The sequence below is a fragment of the Elgaria multicarinata genome, chromosome 2 (genome assembly GCF_023053635.1).
Source record: "Elgaria multicarinata webbii isolate HBS135686 ecotype San Diego chromosome 2, rElgMul1.1.pri, whole genome shotgun sequence".
NCBI lineage: Eukaryota > Metazoa > Chordata > Lepidosauria > Squamata > Anguidae > Elgaria > Elgaria multicarinata.
In genome coordinates this window covers 76,089,891-76,115,501 of record NC_086172.1, presented here as the reverse complement: position 1 = coordinate 76,115,501, position 25,611 = coordinate 76,089,891, and the positions used below count along the sequence as shown (strand labels likewise).

General features: G+C 44.2%; 1 protein-coding gene across 2 annotated transcripts in view; it reads left to right on the top strand.

Moving 5' to 3' along the window:
• The window catches only part of TTLL4 (tubulin tyrosine ligase like 4), a 31,985-nt gene extending 8,189 nt beyond the window's left edge, over nt 1-23,796 (top strand). The window contains exons 2-19 of one of the 2 annotated variants that reach the window (XM_063116780.1): nt 3,115-4,586; nt 5,669-5,790; nt 8,078-8,141; nt 8,833-8,957; nt 10,372-10,482; nt 11,348-11,424; nt 11,832-12,026; nt 12,819-12,901; nt 13,384-13,512; nt 14,996-15,118; nt 15,398-15,496; nt 15,677-15,811; nt 16,139-16,276; nt 17,783-17,885; nt 19,535-19,745; nt 20,172-20,242; nt 20,742-20,824; nt 21,460-23,796. In XM_063116780.1, coding sequence (XP_062972850.1) covers nt 3,193-4,586; nt 5,669-5,790; nt 8,078-8,141; nt 8,833-8,957; nt 10,372-10,482; nt 11,348-11,424; nt 11,832-12,026; nt 12,819-12,901; nt 13,384-13,512; nt 14,996-15,118; nt 15,398-15,496; nt 15,677-15,811; nt 16,139-16,276; nt 17,783-17,885; nt 19,535-19,745; nt 20,172-20,242; nt 20,742-20,824; nt 21,460-21,613 — 3,417 coding nt within the window. In that variant the 5' untranslated portion in view covers nt 3,115-3,192 and the 3' untranslated portion in view covers nt 21,614-23,796. Of the gene's footprint in view, nt 1-3,114; nt 4,587-5,668; nt 5,791-8,077; nt 8,142-8,832; nt 8,958-10,353; nt 10,483-11,347; nt 11,425-11,831; nt 12,027-12,818; nt 12,902-13,383; nt 13,513-14,995; nt 15,119-15,397; nt 15,497-15,676; nt 15,812-16,138; nt 16,277-17,782; nt 17,886-19,534; nt 19,746-20,171; nt 20,243-20,741; nt 20,825-21,459 lie in introns of both variants that reach the window. The other variant, XM_063116779.1, reaches the window with a different exon arrangement.
• The last annotated feature ends 1,815 nt before the right edge of the window (nt 23,797-25,611 follow it).

Here is a 25,611-nt window from a genome sequence, read left to right as displayed (position 1 = left end):
ACAAGGAAATGGATGTGAGGACTCTTCTCTGGATCAATATATATCTTAGGCACTTTGGTTCCTTTCAGAAGTTTTGCATATGTATGCCCTGATGCTCTTCTTCCTTTCCCCACCTTTAAATCTACTAGCTGATAAGTTCTCTAGGATGCTGAAAGATGAAAAGGACAGTCAGCATATAGCGGGAACCCTTTTTGCTAATCCCCATTAGCTAGGTCTTAGGATAAAATCGGTGGCTGTAACTGTTCAAACCAAAATTGTAGTATGTTCTACTTGTGCCTCCTGCTGCCTGTGTTGGTACATTGTACAAGGGACTTGTATTGATCTGGAGGACTGATAATGTCAGGTCCTAGTCAAATTAGATTTTTTTGATTACTAAGATGAAACAGTCACTGGTGAGATAAGATTTTTAAGTTGTCTAAAACAAGTAGAAATTCTGGTTTAAAGCAAGTGGAAACTGAAGCGACTGGAAACTCTGATTGAAAAGTATGATGAGATATATTTGTAACTTGAACACTGGATCAGAAATCCTATGCATTATGATTTACAAACAGAGTTCTTATGTGCTGGTATTAGACCTGTGTAATATGCCTTAACTGGCAACTTCATCGTTAATTAGACAGGCCTTTCACATAGCCTGGCATTATACAGCTTTCACCTTGAAGCTGTTTTGACCAGCTATATGAAGTGCAGATAATGATGAAGCTGTTTTGTCCCACTCTGAACTGGGAAGCTCTCTGCCTCCCTTCTCCTGTACGTGTAATCTGGCCTGACAGCTCCTGAGCTTGGGGAGAGAAAGCTATAAAATCAAGCAGGCTAGTTTTGATCTTCAGTCTTGCTTCAAGGGGCAACATGCACAGTTAGCTTGGGAAAGTTTTGCCAGTCCTGGAACAATTTCCCATCTGTCTCTGAGGGGCGGGGACAGAAAATTCAGCTGTGCACTGGCTGAAGGGAAATGTGAGCTTTCTTTGCATATTTATTCTGCATCCATTTTCTGTCAATAAACTGTCATCCTTTTTGCACAAGTGGCTTTGTTTCATCTTGGCAATTAAAAGAATCTTAATTTGATTGGGACCTGGCCAGTATCAGGCCTCCAGGTCAATTCAGGGCTGTGTGCTTAAAAGCAAGACTGATTCTTTGGGGACTTCCTCTGTGTTAGCAGGCATCTGCAGAGACGAAACAGCCAGCCCTGTCGGCTTTTCTTCATCTGCACAGGAGATCCGATTCCTGATGTTTTATTATGCCATTGGAAGGGCAGAGGAGGAGTAATCCATTTAACCCCTGACACAGCACATAGTGAAGATGAGCTAGCAATCCTCCTGATACAAGATCTGAATGTTTTCAGATGAGAAATAGTTGCTTTCCAGCACGGGGGTTGTACACTGTACCTTTTATATGTAGACCAAGCTCTGTGTCCCTTGAGGCAGCCACTCCAAAGCTCTGCCACTAGCAGTTCCAAGGAGGAACTGGTACCTGGCTGGGTAACTAAGTGAAGGGCCTTTCGTGTTTATTATGGTTTTAATTTTTGTGAACCGCCCAGAGAGCTTCGGCTATTGGGCGGTATAAAAATGTAATAAATAAATAAATAAATAAAAATAAATTAGAGGCTGGAGCTAGATGCTCCTATGCCTAGTTCTGCCCTCAGTCATATCAGTCCCTGTGTGAACGCCCTTGTTTCAGAAGTTACATAAGGAGGAAAAACTTAACTGGCGGAAGAAGGAATCTTGACCCTGTGTGTTTGTTTCTCATTCTTACACAAGCAGGAACATTTCCCAGTTATCGCTTGCTTATTTCCACATGTTAAGTCCCGTTCGTCTGCCCAATCCCCAAAGCACTTTGGCCATTCTTCCCTGTGTAGAGCAAAACTTCCCAGTGATGCTATTCTTTCCTATAGGTCCTGTGTATAGTAATTTGCCTTCCAAAAACCTGGCCTCTCCTGGCCAGTTTGCATGATTGTCACAACCCACTGTGGCTTATTTAAGCCACAATGGGTTGTGGCACGTGCTGGCAGCCATTGTCAATATCCAAACTGCATATGGTGGTCACCTCGGGTCATCATGATGTTCAAACCTGGTGAGGGTTGGTTGTTGCCATGGTTTATGAACGACCCACAACCCATGGACTGTTTTTGGGTTGAGGATGGTTTGTTAACCAGGGTGGATAAAAATCAATTTTTTTTTAAATAATTTTTTTAAAAATCGGGTTTTTTAAATTTAAATCGGTTTTTTTGATTTAAATTGGATTTTTTTAATAAAATGCTTTTTGAGGAAAAATCTATCTAAAGATAGTTTTCTATTTAAGATACATTATAGTCCAAAGGTTATTCATCATGAAATAAGGATTGGTTTTTAATTATGTAGCATTAGGCTGTTTAAATTTTTTGGTAAATGAATTTCATTAATCCATTCACAATGTCATGCTCTTCTAGAAGTTTCCGTAAGATTATTTTTTTCCTTCCAATAAAGTACAGCAGAAAAGTTCTCCAAATATGAATGATTAACCTTTTAAACTGGAGATAGTTCACCTTGCAATAATTTCATAATTATCTATCTATGATGTGTTTCTAATATTATAACCGAATCAGTATTTTTTTATATAACTGTAAAACTAATCTGAAAAGTTGCTATTCTAAAAATGAAACCTTCATCTGGTTGTAAATATTAAGATTATACCAGCAGAAACGAGTCTTTGGTAACTCTGAGTTTTGTAAAATGTAGTGAGGAAGAGTGCACTTTTTTTGGGGGGGGGGGAGTCAGATGATTAAATCTAGTCTTTCTGAATAGTGATTTAAATTGTGATTTAAATCAAATTGATTTAAATCAGGTCCACTCTGTTGTTAACCCACTTTGGGTTAACAAACCATCCCCAGCAACCCACCCTGCGCCAGGTTTGTGTGTTGTGATAAGCTGCAGTGACTGCCCACCACGGCTTGAATATTCGCTATGGCTTGAACATTCGCCATGGCCACCAGCATGCGCTGCAACCCACTGTGCACCACAAGACCACCATGAGCTGCGATGATTGTGTGAACCAGGCCTTAGTAGCAATGATGGTAGAGGCTACAATGGAGTGACTGCTGTGGTCCTCACAAGTGTTATATGTGTTAATTTTTTTCAGGCTGGTCATGGTAAAGGTGCCTCTCTGACTGACTCCTGTTCATCAGCTGTGCGCATTGAGGGTGTGGGATGGCTCTACATGGCCTCAGCAGGGCCAGAAGCCTATAGCCTCGGCCTCCAGAGGGGAAGCCAGTTCCAGGTGGGCCTTTCACCAGGGCTGACAGTGCCACCACTCACAGCAAAGCTTCATGAGAATAAGGCTTGGTACCTTGCTAAGCAGCAGGTGAAGCCCATTTGGCAGCTGGAACAGAATCATGTGACCACTTTTCAGGATCATCACCTGATCCACTCAGGGATCTCTTTGCAGCGTCCCCGCCTCTTGTACCCGGAGTCATTATGCGGTGAGGCCGTGCTCCTGAGCCCGCCTCCACCCCAGCCCCACTCCCTCCCAAACTTCCTCGGCAGCACCTTGCTCTACCGACGTTCTTACTTCAGACACAAGCCATACTGGAGGCTTGAGTCCATCTGCTTGCAGCCTAGTACTTTGGAGAAGAAACCTTTTCGCATCCCACCCCCGCTGGCTTACCGCTCTGTTCTCAGCAAGACCATGTCATCCTCAACTGTGGATCCATTCCTGATGCCCAGCGCTGCTGGTGAGCGTTCCAGTCCAGTGTCAAAAGGGTTTCCTCTCAGCTCAGGGAAGCAAAGCTCCAGTGCGTATAGACCAGTGCTAAACAACAACTCTTTCCTGAGGCCAACTAGTGCGAAAGTGCCTTTGCAGCAGCAGCACCAACCTCTGCCACCAGAAAATAAGAAGCTGAAAGGCTTGTCACGGTCTCCAGGATTCTCGTGGACCCATTCCGGGGGAAATGGGGATTGCTCTCCCGTAAATCCCGAAAGGAAACTTGGGAAAGGCAGCAGCTTCACTCTTGAACAAGCGAGTGCCAAAGCTCCCCGCTCCCCTGTTCACAATGGCCTGGTACTCAAAGCAGAACGGCCCTCTTGGCGACTTGAGGATGGTGAGAATAGGTCACAGAACCTGAAAGAGCAAGATGTGCGGTTGACGGAAGCCATGAGGAAGCTGACTGCAAGTGGCATCCGGAAGGTTAGTACGTACAATGAGTTTGGTCACCGCGTCGACAGCTCCTGCCTTATGAACGCAAACTTCCACTCCACTCTGTTCAATCGATGGAAGCCACACATTGTAGCACAGATCACCCCAAAGGAAGTACCAGCTGCCACCTCCCCGAATCTGGAGCCTGGCAGCCGCCACCAGAGCCTTACAGGCAGCGAAGTTGCCGACGTCTGCACTAAACGCATCGACCTTCGTTTCCTTGCCTCGAATCCTGAACCTTCCAGCCACAGCACCTCGAATCAGTCTGTCAATTCCCCGTCGGTGAACCCTGGAGAGCAGGTGGTAAAAACGGAGCTGTCCCCACGAACCACTGTCTGTGAGGTAGAGACAAAAATTTCCTCTCTCCAGTTGGGCACAGATTCAAAACGGGGGCACCCTACTACTGTGAAAGATACTGAGTAAGTACCATGCTACAGATGTGTCTGTTGTGTTGGGGCAGTGTTTCCCCTTCAGTATCCATTGGTAAGGGCTGGCTGTGATACGGCATAGAATAGTATAGTACCAGAGTGTTTCTGTCCCCGTCCCCCCATGATGTGCTTAGTGTAAATCGGAATATGTAATACGATCTTCCCGTTTTCTATTTTATTTCCTAACCTAAGCCCTTATTATCTCTCAGTGTCTGGCATCCCTTTATCTATTTATTACATTTATATACCACCCCATAGCTGAAGCTCTCTGGGCGGTTTATCTTGGCTAGCCTTGCAGCTTTATCACTGTCTCAAATCAGAGATGATAATTCTTCGTTATCATTGGTAGACTACCTTTTTAATAAGTGTGAGAGAGCCATTGTCACTTGGCCCTTTCCTCCCGTGCTTTCTATCACTTTTAGACAACAATAGTAAGCAATATCTTGCTTCCATGTAAGAAAAAACATTGTACCATTTTTCGTGTGGAATCATAGAATCATAGAATAGCAGAGTTGGAAGGGGCCTACAAGGCCATGGAGTCCAACCCCCTGCTCAATGCAGGAATCCCCACCCTAAAGCATCCTTGACAGATGGTTGTCCAGCTGCCTCTTGAATGCCTCTAGTTTGGGAAAGCCTACAACCTCCCTAGGTAACTGATTCCATTGTTGTAGTGCTCTAACAGTCAGGAAGTTTTTCCTGATGTCCAGCTGGAATCTGGCTTCCTTTAACTTGAGCCCATTATTCCGTGTCCTGCACTCTGGGAGGATCGACAAAGTAATATCTATATAGGAAAACAGCCAAGTATGAAGCTGCCGCTAATCCTGGGAATGAGTAGTGCAATATGCTCAGTGCTATAGTTCTCATGAACTCCCACAGTGGAAAAAAGGATAGCGCAAGAGCAGGCCTAGCGATAGCTCTTTGGGATGCCTTAGCTTGATTTGCTTTTGACTGGGATCCCTTCACCCCAGTGTGTTGGACATAGGTGTTTCTTGGCCACCATCGCTGAGCAGGAGTTGCAAGGACGTATCTACCTAGCGGGTTCCACTTTGTGGCTGTAAGCTTTTGTGTTGTAGAGCTGCAGTCAATCTGCCCCTCCTGGACCAAGCAGAGGTGGAAGACGTGGAGGAAGAACTCCCTGATGGCTTGGAAGATGCCTGCAGTCAAGATGAAGAGGGGGAAGAGGAGGATGGGGAAGGTCAGTGGCATTTCTTTATTAATTTCCTCAAAGTGTAAAAGTACAAGCACACCCACCCACACCCATCCCACACACCAATGCTTTTGCTATCATTTCAAAACACAATTTGAATCTTATAAAAAAACCAAAATGATTCCTAACATAGTAGTAAATAGTTACTGTTGGAAACAGTACATCACATAAACATCCATAATATGATACCAAGAGAGACAGAAATGTAGTAAAAGAGCTAAAATTTATTACAGCCATAATTACCGCTAGCTTGAATAGGATAACTTATCTCTTGAGTACCTTCAGCCTATGCATTTCATATACACTTGTGAATATTTCTTTTGTGGAATATCTAGTTAATTGCTGCTTAAGGGAAAGAAAGGATTGGATCTTTTACACTTTGCTGTTCTAGTCTATTTGAGTATTTGGTAAAATGATTTACCAAATCATTGGCACCTACATTATATGCTTTTAGATGCCAGGTGAAGACCTTTTTATTCTCCCAGCATTTTAACAGTATATAAATAAGTTTTAACTTGGTGTTTTAAATTTGTAATTTTGCATTGCTGCTGTTTTTATCTGGTTGAGTTTTTATATTGTATTTTATATTATGGTTTTATACTGTTGTTTTATACTTTGAATGTTTTTAATTTTTGTGAACCGCCCAGAGAGCTCCGGCTATTGGGCAGTATAGAAATGTAATAAATAAATAAATAAATAAAAACTCTTTTTTGATCTGCCTTAAAATGCTGAAAACAGTTAATTTCACCATTGCCTTTAGGACTCCAGCTTTGTTTAATGCCCAGTGCCTGACCATTTTCCTAGTGTTTTCTAGTGACAATTTAAACAGCAGTAATAACATATTATTATTATTATTATTATTATTATTTATTTATTTATTTATTTATTTATTTATTTATATAGCACCATCAATGTACTTAGTCAGAACAATCCCATACTTGAATTATGATGGGAGTGGGGAGATGCCACTGTTATGCAAGAGGCATGGCTGCTGTCTCCTATATGTGCTTGTCCTGAGAAGAGAGGAGAACACAAGTGGCTCTGGACTCTGCTCTGTTTTAGCTGCTCTGTCATGGTGATGGGACTTATGCTAAATGTCATAGCACCATAGCCATCTGATCTTGCGTATAGGATTGCGGCGTCAATGACAGTGCTAGGAATATTCTTTAAAAAAATATAAATATTGGGGAGAGGAGGGATTTAGTCCCACAAATACCTTTCCATTATTGCAGTATTGCTGCTGTTCAGGATAATTCTGCTTCTGCTTAGCACTGGCCCATTCTGCCTGTCCTTGGGCAGTTACCACCTTAAATAAGGGTTTGGAAGAAAGCTGCACTTTGACTGCTGTGGTTCTTATTAACATTGTAAAGTAAGATTTTCATTGTGTTTTATTAGTTCAATTATTTTATTGTTTGTGTTTTGGAGTGTCGTCTTTAGAGTAATCTTGCACTTTGGTTCATCAGGATATCCTTGCTTAAATAGAGGGTGAACTTTGACTTTTGGGGTATGAAGCAGTGAGCAAAGCCTTATGTAAAGAAATGTTTTACCCCCTTCCAACTTAATCTTAGGGTCCTTTCTTAATAGGATGCACACAAGGGGTTTCAAGGCTGTGTTGAAGAGCAGGTAGAGAGTGGATATTCCTAACCCTATCCCTTATCTGAGATGATGCCAAGCCTGGCTTGAAGCCGTTGGGCAGAAACTAGGGTAGCTGTTAGGTGGTCTGTCAGCCACATTGGTAGTTACTTTTAGGGCCAAGAGAGGTGGTTGGGCCGATTGGACAGTCTCTGACCATTTTTATTTATTTATGTATGGTATTTTGACCCCACTCTCTTGCCAAAAAAAGGCTCTCAAAGCAGCTTGCAGTGATAAATAAAGAGGCAGTCCTTGCCCTCAGGCTTACAATCTAAAAGACATGACAAGAAAGGAAAAAGGAATTGGGAAGGAGGAGGAAAACAAAACTCAGGCGCCAGTTCTCAGTTTCCAGGTTCTTATTGGTGTTCTTTCTGTTAGGGGGGTGAAACAAACTCCCTGCAACTGTTCCATCTCTGGCCAGTGTATGGGGCTAGGTTGATCTCCCTCTTGTCACGATGTGAGAGATACTCATGGATAAGCAGCACCCAGGTGGCTGGGAGAACGTCTAAAGGGCACCCTTTTGAGGGGAACCTGAATATTTTATAACATGGAGTAAAAGGAAGGGAGGCTGGATTTCTTCAGAGTGTGAATGGGATGTGGCCAAGACTTTGCGCCCTTAAACTGTCTTTGCCTTTCCCTTCAGGTGAATCGGATGGCTCGTCATCATCCGGCTTATCCCCCAATGGTTCGGTGGCGATTATATCCAGGTTAGTTTCAGAAAAGAACGGGATGTGTTTTCTGTCCATAGTGTACTAGACCCGCTTGTTCTTAGAGAAATTCAAATCATCTGTATACCGAAGCCCCTGGGCCTGCTCTGCTTGTCTTGCTGAATCAGCCAGCTTGCATTGGCTGGCTGTGGCCGCTGCAAAGAGAAACAGAGCTACTAAGCAGTTGGACTGAAGGGCAGCTTAGATTCCTTTTCTGAAGGACGCCATTTGTCAGGGCTTCTCTGTTAAAACAAAGCTCACTTTTCCAGTCAGTGTTGGTTTGTTTGTTCATTTATTTATTTATTTATTTATTTATTACATTTGTATACCGCCCAATAGCCGAAGCTCTCTGGGCTGTTCACAAAAATTAAAACCATAAAAACAACCAACAGATTTAAAACACAAATACAAAATACAATATGAAAAGCTCAACCAGAATAAAACCACACAGCAAAAATTAATATAAGTTAAAATATGAGATTAAACAGCAAAGTTTAAACTTAAGTTAAATTAGGTGTTAAAATACCGAGAAAATAAAAAGGTCCTCAGGAATTAAACTTGACTAAATAGAATGGAAATGGATATGCCAGAAAAGGTGTTGCATTGCTGTCTTCCCCAACTCTGCTTGCTGTTTCTTTTGGCTTCTTTACTCTTGTGGCTACATAGATGAGAATCCTGTTTCTTTTCCTAGGAACTGTGTTGAGGGATTGGTGCCTCCACTTGAGGGCCAAGAGCGAATTCTCAAGCCAGCTCTCATATGCAGCCTGTTCCCCGGTGTGTCTCCCACCCTGTATTTTGGTACCCGGGATGAGAGAGGTAAGTTGGATCTGAATTCATTGCAGGGAGCAGGCAAAGTCAGAAGGTATTAGTGGTAGGGTAGACTTGGAGCTTAAAACAGGAGAGTATAGAGTGAGGAGGTGAGAATGGGATGTGTATGGTAATGTCATTTTAAGCATGTGGTTTAGGAAAGGGAGGGGGCAAAGATGTTCTGATGAAGTTAAGAGGCAAGCTTAAATCTGGATTTGTTTATGTCACAGGTAGGCAGAAGGTAAATCTGAATCTGCTGGTACATCTCTAGGAGATTTGCAGTAGATCGATAAGGAGTTCTGGCTCTCAATTGTTTAACAATAACAACAACATGACCCCTGTTCCTAAATGGTTCCCAGGAGTGAATTTTTGTGTGTAAGAACTCTGTTCAGTTCTGGTATGCAAAATAAATTCCCGAGCTCACAACTCTTTAATAATGGAAAGCGTATGCCTTTTGCACCAGTTGGTGGATCTTGGGATTCTAATATAAATAACTATGGAGATTCCACAAACCTAAAGTCTGCCCTCCCTGGTTCATAGTATATCTGTGGAGCTTGAGATCACTAGTAAAGAAGTTCAGAACTGAAATGGCTGAAACGGGGGTTGATAATACTTCATGGGCATTCCCCTTGGCCTTCAGGTCTTAATGCCACAGTAGGAAGAGCCGTGTTTCTCTCCTGCCCTGTCCTATGGTGGGGAGAGTGGGCATAAAGATTCCCTTGCAGACGAGATGGGCCTACTTGTTTTGTTTCTTCTGCTGTAGCCTCAGTGTTTTCATAGTGAGAAGCAGGCACCACAGCAGCCCTTGGTCTGGAAGGCTTAAAGCTGGTCTTCAGCACTTGGGATGTGCATGCAGACAGGCTCTGGATGCTTCTTGCTATGGCAGCATAACAGCCTGAGCTTGCCTCCTTCCCCTTGCCTTCTAAGCTTATTCTGTCTTCTACCTCCCCCAACCCAGCACCAGCCATCTGTTCCACAGCAGAGCATATAGCAGAGAAGCACCATTACAATAAGGTAGTAGCCTTTTCCAAATCGGGTTAGGGAGATATGGTGAGCAGGGGACCGGCCACCCCTCAAAATCAGGGAGGATTCACTGCTAGAGGGCATTCAGCTTACCCATTATTGGTCAGGGGAGGAAATGTCCACTTGCCTCAGGATCCGGTTCCTCCCAGAGACTTTGCGTTCCCGCTGCAGGGGTTTGGTGCTCCTTGAGAGGGCCTTGTCTTACGGTCTGCGAACCTCTGCAAGTACTGGGGCTTCTGCCGATAGATTCTCCTTCATTTCATAGTCTGATTCTGTCAAGATCCACTGAGTAGAAATCTCTCTCCTCCAGTTTCTGCACTCCGTGATGTACTGATCTTTAAGAAGTGGGTGCTCCTTGGGTTGGGTTTTTGCTTATCTTCAGGGTTTGCTTTCTTCCTAGTGGAGAAGCTCCCCTGGGAGCAGAGGAAGATGCTGCGCTGGAAGATGAGTACAGTGACTCCCAACATTGTGAAGCAAACCATCACCAGGTCGCACTTCAAAATTAGCAGGAGTGAGTTACCTTCAGTGTAGGAATGATCTGTAGGTGCATGTCCCTTCCTGCCTTAAATACACCCCAAGTTTCAGAAGTCCACCGCTTTGCCTTGGGATAGTGCTGGGTGTTTGGAAAACCACTGTCCTGTTGTGAGGATCTGGGTCTCGGTGGCAGAGGGACAGAAGACTGCATAGAATTGGTTACTCCAGTGTACCTCTCTTGAATGGAGGACTGCAAATCAGGACTATGCAGATCTAATTTGTGTCTCTTCCATTGCTTTCCTCCCAAGTCTTGGACAGGCCTTCGGGCTCTTCTGCCTCGGTGTATCCCATGGGGTGGTTACATTCCATGAGGTCCTAATATTTTCTGCAGAGCCACTATCTGCAGCATGGTTTGTGCTTACCGAGACTGGTGGATTATCTGGAAAAGGGGTTGGGGGCTATAATGAGACATTTCTTATCTGCTCACCCTTTGCTGCAGGGATGGTGAGCATGGCGCCCTGGAGACATTGTTGGACTGCAGTGCTCATCATCCCTCACCATTGGCCATGCTTTCTAGATCTAATGGGAGTTGCAGCCCACCAATACTTGCAGGTCCAGACATCCCCCACTCCTGCTTTACAGCATAGGGCTTGATTTCATACTATACATTGTGATGCTGATGTTATAATACTGTTATTCTGTACAGTTCTCTGCAGAGTTTTGGGGCTGCTTGTATGTGGCTGCTCTTTATTCTGATGGAAGGGGAAGCATGGGGCAGCTGGACAAATATTTCAATTCATATCTGCCAAATTGTTATTTTTAGGTGTCTGAGATGGTTGTATTTTGGAGGGCAAAGAGTAGAAAAATGTATCCCATCATGTTGTTCACATTATTTCCCGCAGGAAACAATGACTGGTTGGGCTGCTGGGGCCATCACATGAAATCCCCTGGGTTCAGAGTTATCAGAGACCATCAGAAGGTAGGAGATGTGGTTGTCCTACCCAGGAACATACAGATGAGCATCATGTAGAGTGGGGAGGGAGGATGAGATGCTGTGCCTTCTTCTCTCCAGTTTTCTCCGTCTGTATGCTGCAGGCAACTGATACTTCCCTGTTTTCTGTTGCCATGTTCTCTTACACACCCACACATGCACACTCCCCTTTCACATTGTGCTCTTGGCTGTGCTTCTGAAGGCAGATTCCTTGGTTTGCAAGACAACGTGTGCTGGATACATCAGTGCTAGCATACTTCCTATGAACTATCTGTGGGAAGTATGGGCAAAGTAGGTTCTCGCAGTTATCCCTGAATTCAGACGAGATGCTGCTCCCCACGAGGCAATGGGGACCTCATTGCTCTGTCTTTGCCTTCCTCCTTTCCTGCTTGCAGTTGAACCACTTTCCTGGCTCGTTCCAAATTGGTCGGAAGGATCGTCTGTGGAGAAATGTGTCCAAAATGCAGCTGCGCTTTGGGAAGAAGGAATTCAACTTTTTGCCCCAGTCTTTCATCCTCCCTCAAGATATCAAGCTGCTGAAGAAGGCTTGGGAAGACTGTGGGAGCCGCCAGAAGTGGATTGTGAAGCCGGTGAGGGCCCTGAGACGGTCTGATCCAGATGTGGAACGGTGCCTGTTTTTTGAGTTCCGCTGTGGCTCAGCTGTGCTGTTCCCCGCCTACCCCAGCAATGCAAACATACCCCTTCTGTTCTCCTCTTGCAGCTGTGCAAGCTTGTATTCTCAATACATTCTGTCTGAGGTGTTTCAGCACTGAATGCTTTGGGTGAAGGGAGGAAGTCCTCAAACACAGGAATGTGGTGGAGAGAGCGATGGGAAGCAGACTGTAGACAAGGAGTGTTATAAAGGGTTTTTGCCTCCTGAGCGCTAAAAGCCCATTTGGTCTCTGAGCCTTTAACAGTTCTCTATCTTCAGATCTCTCTCTCTCTCTCCCCCCCCCCCATATAAGGACTATTTTTTAAAAAGTAGATAATCTAAGAGTCCTGCAAATGCCACGGTATGTACTAAAGGGTAAGTATCTTTTGTGCAGCATAGCTGAAGCCAAGTGGGTTTTTAGAAATGCTAAAGAGTACAGATGTAAAATTTCCAGACATTTTGAACCTCTGGGGGAAAAACTTTTCCGTTGGAGGGGTTTTCTGGAAAAATAGAAATTTGAGGGGAAAATAGAAAAATACGCAGTACGTTTTTTTTATATATAAGCATTCTTTACAGATCTAAGTTTACCTTAGGAACTTAAAATGCATTATGTATAACTTTGTTTGCTCCTAAAATTGTCATTAAAATAAAAAATTCAAGGTCAACTCCGTATTACCTTCCAGCTTTGATTTGGATGGATATTTTGTGTATCTTTCTATTTCTTCTTTAGCCAGCGTCAGCTAGAGGCATTGGAATTCAAGTCATCCATAAGTGGAGCCAGTTACCGAAGCGCAGGCCGCTGCTGGTGCAAAGGTGAGCAAGGTTTTCCTCTAAAACATGTTGTGATCAGGCCTTTTCTCACCCTGCCCAAAAAAGTAGTTGACCAAATTTCCGGTGTCGAGGGACTGACATGCCTCTGATAATGCTTCCTGTCCTTATGAACTAAAACTGTTCTGTGACATTGGTTTATTCAGCTAAAGAGCAGGGTAGTCATAGCGTTGCTACTGCATTTATTTATTTATTTATTTATTACATTTATATACTGCCCCACAGCCGAAACTCTCTGGGCGGTTTACAACAGCACTGAAGTGACTTCAGACATCTGACTGGAGAAGGTCTTTTTCTGTGGCACTGGCTGACATCTATTGCAAAACCTGGATGCTGCAGAACAGAATCTATCTTTATCAAGTCTGTCCTCTTATGACAAAGTCCTAAATTTCCTGAGACTAAATCTCCAGCCTTTTCTTTCTGTGCTGAGGTTCAGCAGGTTCATTTTGCCTCTCTTCCTGTTGCAGGTACATACATAAACCCTACCTCATTGGTGGCAGTAAGTTCGACTTAAGGATTTATGTTTACGTCACATGCTACGATCCGCTTCGTGTCTACTTGTTCAAAGATGGACTCGTTCGTTTTGCCAGTTGCAAGTAGGTTCCCCAGGAATGAGGTGCTTGTAAGGGGGACGGTTATTAACAACGTGAATAAGGGGGTCAGGTGGACTGCCTGTTGGAACACCAGTTCATGAATCGCAGGTGATCTTTTTAAAAAATGAACTATTCTGTCCAGGTGGCATTGTACAGCAATGTGCCTGCATCTCTTGGTGGGTGCTTATTTGCTTGCATTGTGTAGCTGAGTTTTGTGCTATCTTTTTTTAATAGACAACTATGACACTGTTTTTATTGACTGGTTAGTTAAAGGCAAAATGTAGTTAAATAGCCCAAATCAGAGCAACTCCTGCTGTTTGTTTGTTTATTTATTGCATTTGTATACCACCCCATAGCCGAAGCTTTTTGGGCAGTTCACATAACTGTGTGAATATATCAGACATATTCTCTCTCACTCAAACCCACATTCAGAGCAGAGTGGATATGCTCAAAGATTAGTGTATGCCTGTGTTTTGTAGCTCTTACATGCCAAAATATACCCCTCTCCTTATTTATTTATTTATTTATTTATTACATTTTTATACCGCCCAATAGTCGAAGCTCTCTGGGCGGTTCACAAAAATTAAAACCATAATAAAACAACAAACAGGTTAAAAGCACAAATACAAAATACAGTATAAAAAGCACAACCAGGATAAAACCACACAGCAAAATTGATATAAAATTAAAATACAGAGTTAGAACAAGAAAATTTAAATTTAATTTAAAATTAAGTGTTAAAATACTGAGAGAATAAAAAGGTCTTCAGTTGGCGATGAAAAGAGTACAGTGTAGGAGCCAGGCGGACCTCTCCGGGGAGCTCATTCCACAACCGGGGTGCCACAGCGGAGAAAGCCCTCCTCCTAGTAGCCACCTGCCTCACTTCCTTTGGCAGGGGCTCACGGAGAACAGCCCCTGTAGATGATCTTAAGGTCTGGGCAGGTACATACGGGAGGAGGCGTTCCTTCAGATAGCCTGGCCCCAAGCCGTTTAGGGCTTTGAATGTTAATACCAGCACTTTGAATCGGGCCTGGACCTGGACTGGCAGCCAATGAAGTTGTAAAAGGACTGGCGTAATGTGATCTCACCGGCCAGTCCCTGTTAGTAAACAGGCTGCCCTGTTTTGTACCAGCTGAAGCTTCTGGACTGTTTTCAAAGGCAGCCCCACGTATAACGCATTGCAATAATCCAAACGAGAGGTTATCAGAGCATGGATAACTGTAGCTAGGCTATCTCTGTCCAGATAAGGGCGCAGTTGGTATATCAGCCTAAGCTGATAAAAGGTGCTCTTTGCCACTGAGTTCACCTGTGCCTCAAGTGACAGTTCTGGATCCAAGAGCACCCCAAACTACGGACCCGATCCTTTAGGGAGAGTGCAACCCTGTCCAGGACAGGGCAAACATCACCTCTCCTTTCCATTTATTTCAGTGATGGATGTCACCTTATCAATGCTTTGTGTAAACATTTTGTTATTCCTCCACTCCAGATATTCCTCCTCCATGAAAAGCCTCAGTAACAAGTATATGCACCTGACCAATTACAGCATCAACAAGAAGAATATTGAATACAAGTCCAATGCAGATGAAACAGCTTGCCAGGGTCACAAGTGGTGAGTGCCAGTAAGCAGGAAGAAAAAGCTCTTTATGTGTGTGGTGCTGTTCAAGATGCTTAATCAGTAGATCTTCCCTCCCCTCTATAGTATAGTTCTGAGTAGCCCAGATGTGGTTCGTCTCTTTTCATAGGAAAGGGGCCAAGTGAATCCATAGTTGCAGGAGTGCATGTTGCCTTTTTCCTTCAGAGACAGGGAAAGACAGGTTAATAATGTTGTCTGGAGAAACATGAATGCACTCATGTGCAAGTGCACGCATACTCTGCTCTATCTCCACAGGGCGCTGAAGGCACTCTGGAGCTATTTGGCCCAGAAAGGAGTTGACAGTGAGGCCATCTGGGAGAAGATAAAAGACATTGTTGTCAAAACGATTATTGCGTGAGTTTCAGGATCGTGTTCTTCCTTCTTCCCATGGTGGTAGAATCCCTGCTCCCTTTTTGGCTTTTTAAGTTCACTCTTTTCTTGATTGGCTTTCTTATTAATTAGCTGATCAAGTTGCATCTCCTGCTGGCAGGTTCTGCCGCTCAAGACCAACCAAACACCTCTTTCACTTTCCAGGTCAGAGCCCTACATAACCAACCTTGTGAAGATGTACGTGCGGCGCCCTTACTGTTGCCACGAGCTGTTTGGGTTTGATGTCATGCTGGATGAAAACCTTAAGCCATGGATCCTGGAAGTCAATATCTCTCCCAGGTATGCTGTGCTTGATGCACCATCAGGCCTGGGTTCTGGGTGTAATTCACTGCATTGCTGATACTGCCCATGTATGCTATCCACTAATGTATGCTAGGCCTGTTTTTTGTTGAAGAAGCTGTCTGTTTCACCAAAGGCTGTTTCACATGCCCGTGTCTTCCACCTCTTAATATGAGGGAGGCAAGGGACTAATATTGGATACTACCCATTGTCTTGCTATGGCATCATAAATCCTCCTCTCTGTTCTGGAACGCTGTAAATTAAACCAACGGCTATCAAAACCCTTGATGGTGGACCTGCCTCCAATCATTCTTGTTCTCCCTGCAGCCTTCATTCCAACTCTCCTCTGGATGTGAGCATCAAGGGCCAAATGGTCCGGGATGCCCTTAACCTAGCTGGCTTTCTGTTACCCAGTGCAGAAGATGTGGCTTCACCCTCTGGAAGTGCCAGCAGCTCCACAACCAGGTCAGAGGTCATAAAGTGAAACTCAAAGAAGTTTGCCTGGGTATCTCTTGTTGTTGGTCTGTGGTAAGGAGGGGAGACCTGAGTTGGAAAGACGCTGCATCTGTTTGAGATGTAAAGTCGTTATGGCAGCAATAGCTTCAGCTCTAAAAACGTGGATCAAGCTATGTGTATTCTGCTGTCATACTGTATCAGTGCAGAAACTGAATTGGGTAGAAATTGCAACTTTCTGAGACACTCTGCTTGCTTTCTTCCCCCACCCCATTTTTAAAAGCAAGTTTCTAGTCCTTGTGACTGCAAAGATAAGCTTGAAAAATCTGGCAGTACATCGTGAAATTTTCGAAGCTGGGTAATCATGGTTATCTGACCAAGATTGCCAGGAAATGGCTTCAGTAGCTACCATACATTCCCCCCCCCCGTTCCGCAGAAGTAGAATAATTTACGCAAAGATACATGCACAGAGTTGTGCAGTCTACAGGATTTAAATGTGTGTTTAGTGGAGAGTATATACTATTCATGGTTTCTGTTTGTTTTGCTGTGCAAGTGACATAGAATAAATAGTCCTTGTAGGCTAATCTTCAGAATCAGCAGCCTTGGTTCCTTTTATACAAATGATGGTGGGGATGATGCAGATACTGCAGACAATGGGTATATGGTGTCCTCCTCTCTAGCTGTCACGACCTAGGACTCCTTTGAGGTGGTAACTTAGTTTTTGAGAATCCAGTTTGTGATAATATGGGAGAAATGCCACATTTTTATTATGAAGCCCATAGGAGTATGGGCAGGTTTGTACCACATGACAGCCCGCCGTGGATTATTTAATATGCAAATTAGGTCTGTTTTGCAAAATGAGCAACTTGGCATAACTGTTAGATGAGATCAAAATTTAAGTTGCTCAGGGTGCAAACATTTGCCCACTTGCTTTTTACATAAAGCCCATTGAACACAGTAGGGTTCACTTTTAAGTATTCCTGCGTCGGACTGAGCAGCACATTATTCAAAGTAACAGTTTGCACTGTAATTTTTTGATATAGATTCTAAACAGCTGTGATTGGTCTTGGGCCATTGTCTATTTCTTGTATCTTTTTGTATCAGGACGTAAGGAGAAGTCTGTTACTTATCAGTTGTTCTCACTTGATTTCAGTTGTTCTCTGAAATTGCTTTTTGAGGATTTCTGGCGGGTCTTGATTTAGGACAGGGCTACACAATCTGCAGCCTCCAAACCTGGCAGATCCCCAACCACTTAACCACTTTTGTGGTGGGGGAGTGGGGCATGGTATTCCCTGGCTTCCAGGATCACTTGTAGCAGGGGTGGGCCTGCGGGCCATGTCTTGTCTAAGGGAACTTTTCATCTGGACATTGAGCTGCATCCTGTTATAAGAATGTTAGAGCTTGCTGTACTATTAAGCACCACTTTGAGGCTTTGCCTGCTGCATTGGCTGAATGGAGGGTACTGTCTTGACTGAGTGGCTCTGTTGTGTATTGACTTTTAACTATCATTGTACCCAGCTTGAATAGTGCCATGAAGGAGAAAAGCAGGCCATCTATGGAATTGTTCACTGCTGAGAAAACAAAGAAAGCTTATTATCTGACCCAGAAAGTGCCTGATCAGGTAGGTAGTGGGGAGCATACCTTCCCCAAACGCCCTCTCCCATCCCTCTACAATGGCTTATTGTCCTTCCCCGATTTTGCAAACCCGATCATTACCTTTTACAAGTGGGATCTGCAACAAAATTTTGCACAAAATGTGTTTTCCTGTTCAGTGTGCCAGCCATGCCCTTTTCAGGAAACTCCATTCCACTCTCCACTCCTCAATAGTCAACCAGGATTTCCTGGCCATTTAGTATGCTCAGTCCTCCTTTGGGCTGTTTTTTGTGTGTTGTTGTTGTTGTTGTTGTTGTTGTTTCTTCTGCAAACCTTGGGATTCTTGAGCATGCTAATTGTGTCTCCATAGCCCTATCTTGGTTATCTGCAACTATCATAACTCAGCATCTGAGTTGGCTATTAGTACATAGAAGCGGGCCAACAACAAAATGTTGCAGTGTATAGTGGTGATGCCTCCTCCTTGTTGCGTGGTGGATGCTGGTAACACCTCTTTGTGCTATATGAGTAATTACAGGAGGATTGGCACTCAAAGAATGAATTCTCTTTTAGTATAAATTTGTTGCTGAAAGAGTGTGAAAGGTCTCACATTACAAAAAGAATAACAATCAGAATGGAGCCAGCTAAATTTCCAACTATATTTGGAGCAAGGTTAATTATTAGTGCAAATGCTTTAGCTTAGTGTCAAAATATTTACTGCATCAAACACACATTTATTTATTTTATTTTTACTTTCTACAAAAATGGCAGTCAAGGTGGCTACATAGTTGAAGAGTACCTCAATATGCCAAGGCCATTCTTCAATCTTTTTTCTTGTAGTTTGGAAAATTATAAATAGTGTGCCTTAAAGCATCACACCTCTCTCTCATATACATGCTTTTTATGTGTGGTTTTCTCTGAGGGTAGCAGAGAAATTTGGGAAGCTTCCAAATCTCCATTTTTAATTTTCTTTTATTTAAACAGGGATTTATTATAACATTGCAAATACACAAAGTCACACAAAAAATAAATTCCATCTGAAATAAACCCAAACATCGCATTTCATATGAACGAAAATAGAGTATAGATGAATGTTAACTTGAAATTATCAGTCCAGAATACAAGTATTACCCAATTTTTGACAAACTTATTTTTCAATAAGTGCTTTTCTCTCACACAAATATAATAAGTCAGTTTCATCATTGTGGCAATGTCCCAAATTTTTTCTTCTAATGAGCAGCTATTGAGATTTTGGCAGTGGTAAATTAATAACTATTTCTATATCACAGTCCTCTATATAGTCTTTAAGATAACTTAACAAAACTCTCAGTGTATCAGCCGTTATTCTATATCTCATAATTTGCACAACATATAGCAGAATATTGTGCTGATATGGCTTGATTTTTTTCAGTGTCAGAATAGTATGTTCTTCATTGTGCCTCCCAACATCTGTCATGGTCTAATCTATATATCTATTTTAAAAATCTTATACGGTGTTAAGTAAATAACATTTCTATTTTTGATACATCTCTTGTTTCTTTGCATTGTTCGTGTGTGTGTGAGTGTGTGTATGGGTGTGACATCCCAGAAGAGCAAATGTTGCAGTGGTAGTAGAGAAGGAGTGGGATGCATAGAGTCTTCTGGAAAACTGTGGTATTTCCCTGTCACTCCTGGCTGCAGGAATTCTGCTCCTCCATCCTGGATGTCCTGACCCCAGATGATGTGCGTGTCCTGGTGGAGACGGAGGATGAGTTTGCTCGGTGTGGGCAGTTTGAGCGAGTCTTCCCCTCACGCGTATCCATGCGCTATCTGCGCTTCTTTGAGCAGCCGCGATACTTTAACATCCTTACTGCCCAGTGGGAACTGAAATACCTCTTGAATAAGGCCAAAGGTAAATCAACGCCTTCCACCTCCTTCCAGGTAGCTCCTTCGTAGCTGCTAAGGATTTGGACCATCCCTTCATAGGTGGAGTGGACATGAGGCTTTCTGACCCAGAACTGTTTGGTGCCCTTGCCCAAAGCATTATCATCTCTTACCGTTACGGGCTGCCAGAGTGTCGTGTGGGCAGTGCCCCTTGCTGGATCATTGCAGTCCTCTTTGCGACCTTGTGATGAATTACAGGGCCTTGTAGTCGTGCCTGTCACTTTAGGGAAGAAGTCTTTGGGGACTCAGTAGCAAGGCCTGAATTACACATACCTGCTGCCTCAGTTCTTCCTGCTGGCAATGCATCGTTGAGGGGGCCTGTGTTGTTACAGTCAGCGCAATTGCTTACCTAACCTCATTCTTTCACACGATTGTGTGGCTTTTCCATTTCCAGGGGTGGACCTGCTCAGAAGCTGGTGTCACAAAGGCTATCTCAATGGAGTAGTGACAGATTCCACAGTGATGGTAAGCCAGGGTGGGGGGCAGGGGGAGGCCTCTCCCTATACATTAGCTTTGTTTTCCCCTCAGAACTGCAGCTTCCCTTCTTGTTGCTATCCCAGCATGTGTACCTGTGCTGCAGTTACTTCGTTTTAGAGACCCAGTCCTAGGTTATTACAGTCGCCTTTTTACTGATTCCTCTGCTGTCTGTTGTTTTGTATTATATTGTGTTTTACTCTTTTTGAATATGTGCACTGTGTTTTGTTTTTTAAATTGTGTTTTAAAATGGCGTTTTAGTTTTCTAACTGGTTGTCATCCACCCAGAGAACATGAGTTATTGGGTGGATTAGAAATGTACTAAATAAATAAGAAATAGTTGAAATGCAAGTCAGAAGCTCCTTCCCCTTGCACCTGTAAGTTTGGAGATTTCAGGGCCTACTGGGAGAGGAGAAAAGTGAGACATCTCTCAGCTGTCTGTTAGTTGCCACCTCACAAGTTGCCTTCCTCTGTGCTCTCTCCACTCTAGTGGTCACTGCCAAGACCTCACCTCTATTTGAAGAGTGATCTCCAAGTGAACGGCTTGAGCAAGATAGAGTCAGGCAGAACCAGGTGAGGTGATATGAAATAATCAGACGCTGTCTTCTCTTGAATGCGTTTCTGTTTGGTAAGGTTGGCTATGGGGTTTCACCCCATCCCTTGCAGAGCAATCTTGTGCATGTAGGTTGTGTAGGCTGTAGGTTGTGCACTCCCCTGCCCCAGCCCACAGGTTGTATACCCCCACCACCCCTGCCCCAGGCTCCAGTTGTGCATCCCCGCCCCAGCCCACTGCAATACAGCATAGTTTCAACTTATCACAGTTCCTGGTTCGGATGTAATAGTGTAGTTTACAGCAGGAAGCAGATGATGCCTGTCTTTTCCTGACATGTGCCAGAGAAGAGGGGATGGTAGAGCCCTAAGCAGGCTTGTTCATGTAGCACTAAACCATAGTTCAGCATTAAGTTTGAACCAGGCCATTGTCTCCACTTTCCTTCCTCTTACTGCAGTGTGTACCTGAACATAATTAGGCCTAGACAGTGGGGAGCCATAAGCCACCAATCCATGCTTCCCATCAAGTAAAGAGGTGGCATAGGGATAACAATAAAATCGCCGATTCTGTCAGATTGGTGAAACCAACCTGCTTTGGAAACCCTTGCTTTGTAGAATGAAGTGCACTTCTCTCTCAAGTCCTGTTTTCTTCCCAACAGCAAAGTCCTTGCCCAGCAAGATGGAGAGGAGCCAGTCCGAAGCCCTGAGCCAAACCCTTGCACTCAAAGTTTACCTCAGATTAAATACACAGCTGGAACTCTCAAGAAAGCCACGCTCCCTCTGGCCCTCAGCAATTCAAGCCTGGTAAAGTGACGAGGGACTGAGTGAGTGGCCAACTTCCCCTCCCTTGCAATGTCAGGAGCAGGCATGCGTGACCTACCTCAGTGGATGCCAGGAGAGCCAGCATTGGAAGCATGGAGAGGACCTCTCGTCCGGCTCACCTGCTACAGAACTATTTTTTTGGAAGGAGAGTTGGGACACAGAAGAGATGCTTGATGTGGTCAAAAGGGAGAAATCCTCTGTTTATAGTTTTTTTTTTTATGGCAAAGGAAGGTTCTAAACACAGAAGCTTGGAAAACCTATTTAATTTTAGTGTGAGTTCCTTGTAGTTTATTGACCATGCCATGTTCCTCACCACTTGAGCCATAAGTGCCTCTCACTTTTAAGTGCCAACATGTTAGGTTAGGCTGGACACTGCCAACCTCGCTATCAATTTCTGAAACGCCCTGCTACCATGGGGCAAGGTCTTGCATGTTTGCAGTCAGTTTAAAGTCCCAGCATTTGCCGTTTAAACCAGCTCCCTATTAGCCAAACACTGTGGGAAGCAACCTTTGAAATGTCTTGCATAACATTAGTAAAGCAGGCAAGTATATAAAGTCCCTGGTGCATTACCTAATGAGAAATAGCCTTGGACAGTCAGAGGTGGGGTTGGTATGCTTATTCTCCGTCCATATTCCTTTGTAGTTGGTACAGTCTTCCTGATGAGCTTTAGTCCTTGAAGGTGTTTTCTACTTATTTTTTACTTTGTTGAGAAGCAGGTCTTCCAGTGTGCATCAGTGTAGCATAAGGGAAGCACTGGCGATGGCTTCTTAAGGTTAGGAGGTGCATCTCCTTTAGGTTCTAGATAGGCCTGGTTTGGCTGTATAACTAAACGTCGCTCATGAACAAGCTGCTTATCAGCGGATTTTTCTTCTCCTCGGATTAAGCTGTTAGCACACCCGAGATCACCCTTCAGTTTCTTTCTCCCCTAGAAATGATTTCATTAAAACTTAGCACCTCATCTTGCTCAGGTTGTACGTGCATCGTTTTTAAGTACTGCAGCCTCCTACCGCTATTCCTCTGATCAGCTAGACAATGCCTCCTTCTTCCCTGTGTTGCAGGAGAATTCTGCCCTTTCAGTATTGGTCATAATCTGTCACACTTTCCTTGCTCCCAGTTTGAATCTAGTACTAGACACTTTCCAGCTGTGTACACATGTCTGGAATATGTTGGTACATTTGCACTTCCAGCCAGCTGTTAGCTGTCCCGAGGCTTAGGCTGTGATAGGCTGGTATGATTTACATGAAACCGGAAACCGTGACACTTAAGGGCATTTCCAATCTGTGCACTGTAGGAAGCAGCTAGATTCTTGTCAGGGATGTCCAGGTCTTGAGGGTAAACCTGGCAACTTTGGCTTCAAGAGATCTTGAAGAGGAGAGGAGTCCTTTTGTTTCCCCCGACTTTCCAGAAGTTGTGACTAGCATGGTATATTTTTCAGTGAGGTAGTTAGGTCTGTTTTCCATTGTTTCCAGGTAGCAGTAATGACATTCGGAACCCACTGTGAGTACTTCTCCTTGTGCTGAGGAGCACTTGTGTTGTGACTTGGTAAAAACGGACAAGGAAAAGAAGGAGCCATGGCTCCTATGCGGTAGCTCTCAAATAAATTGCTTCTCCATCAGTAGGGGCAGTAGGGTAATTTACTATGGGAAGGCTGAAGTGCGCATCCCTATAACACAGCCCTTTCTGGCCCTAGAATTTGCCCTAAGTTACAGCATTGCTTCTGGCGTCGTTCCTGTTTGAAGTATATGGGGGTGATTAACCTCCTGCACTGAACCAGAGATGTCCCCCAGATACGGTTGGTTCCTCTAGGCCAAAGATGCAGGGCACACTTTCCTTGTTAAAAAGTAGTCCAAGTCACAGTGGAGAAGATCCCTTGACCCCATAGCAGCAAAGCAACAGAGAACCTAACTTTTACTGTAGTGGTCATTCGCAATCCTGTACTCGTTGGGTGACACGTAAGAGAAGAAAAGTTAGGCAAACATGAAGAAAACGAAGCCCTCTGGTGATTTGGGGAACAGGCACACTGGATGCTGCAGTGTTCCCTCCCCCCCCCCCCCAAGGCTTAGTAGTAGTGGAAGCAGTTCGTTTATCATTGCTGGCAGTAAATGCTTTAAGCTAAAATATGCTGGCGTTTGGTATTTTGGCCCCACCCCTTTTGCCTTTCACTCCACCCACTACTGCAGCCTTCCTCAACCTGGGGCGCTCCAGATGTGTTGGACTGCAACTCCCAGAATGCCCCAGCTGGCTGGGGCATTCTGGGAGATGCAGTCCAACACATCTGGAGCGCCCCAGGTTGAGGACAGCTGCATTACTGGAATGTGGTCTCTGAGAGCTTATCGGAAATGGAATTCAGCCCTCAGGCTGAACAATGATCTGCACCCCTGCTTTATGGCACAGTCCTCTAAATTACGGCTCCTTTTTCCCGTAGCAAGTCATCTCTCCAAAAAGTGGCTTCTTTCGTTTTCTTCTTTTCTGTTCTCTCTCTCTTAGCCAGCTCGGATATCGCCAAAATTGAAGAGGCAGATCGCTAGTTTAAGATGCATACTCTAAATGTGCCTGGCTTACTACCTTTGTTAGTGGGCAGCTCCTAGCCTCCGTTTCAGAGCATTGCAAATAAGAGTGGAAGGGTTGTTGCACGAACTTCAACTTTGAGACGCTCTTCTCTCCAAAAACGCCAGCAGAAAGACAGTCCAATCTGTTAGAAGACTTGCTTGATTTTAGTTTTTACTTTTTCAAAACTCTGGAAGCCAAGTCTGACAGCTGCTGAGATTCTGGAAAGGTTGTGAATAAGCAAAGGAGCAAAAAGTCAATATCTGTTATGGACTAGAACAATGGTGGTAGAGAGTTGCTTCCTGCTGCTAACAGCCAACTGTGGTTTTAACCCTATTAAAAGTTTTCTCTCTTGTTTGCCTGGTGCATAAACAAGGAAGGCCCAGATTCTGAATCCTCTGTTAGGAACCAGACTATGTGTCCTAGTGCTGTTACTGGGTTTTAGTTTACTCCCCCCCCCCTTGCTGGAAACGGGAGTGTCATGTCCCTTGCCCTGGGCTCCATAGGGTGTTGGTGCCTAATGTGCCCCTCTCAAATCCCATAGCAACCATCTCCTATGAACCAGCCTGACTCCTTGGATTGTATCGAATGACCTAAAATAGCTAACTCTGTAGAAGTGTGAAAGTGGAGAGGGCTCTTCGGGTGTCTTAAGGAATTCCCCCAGCTGACGGTCTCCCTGGACTGCCTTATACTCTTCCCACCACCCACCACCCTTCCTCATAACTAAAGTAATTACTAGCAAACAGGTGTTCAACGCTCCTTATGCGCTCTCCACTGCTATCTCTGTTTCTTAGTATTAATGGCCAGTGATGCTTCTCTCTCCACCGCCACCAAATGAGAATTAGGGTACCTTAGGTGGTTATAACTCTTGCACAAAGAGTGCACAATTTCATGGATGCACAATTTCATGGATCTCTCCATATAAATCAGAGGATTCCATGAGACCCCGTGGAATAGGGAGTAAATGTCTGGAGAAATGGGTCCCTCCAGCTCAGTGGTAGAGCACCTGTTCTGCATGCAGAAGGTCCCAGGTTCAATCCCTAGCATCTCCAGGTAGGGCTGGGAAAGGCCCCTGTCTGAACTCTTGGAGAACCGCTACCAGGCAGCAGATGGTACTGAGCTAGATGGGCCAATGGTCTGACTCAGTATAAGGCAGCTTCCTACAGTGGCTGTACATCCTAGTGGTTTTGAATCCTTCAGAGCAGACAGTTGTAGCAAATAGATGCCTCATTGGTTAGCTTTATCTTGCTAGGGCGGTTCCTCTAATTGAAGCAGTGTGCTAGAACTTGTTGTGGTGAGGAACAAAGGGGCGTGTTATGGCTTGTGGGGGAGCTCCCGCCTCTAAGGAGGGTTCCTCATTTTGCAGAAAACCGTAAAAATTCTGCCCAGGTATATCGAGAATAGATGAGAGCTGTTCTTGGGGAGAGGGCAAGCCGTTGCCG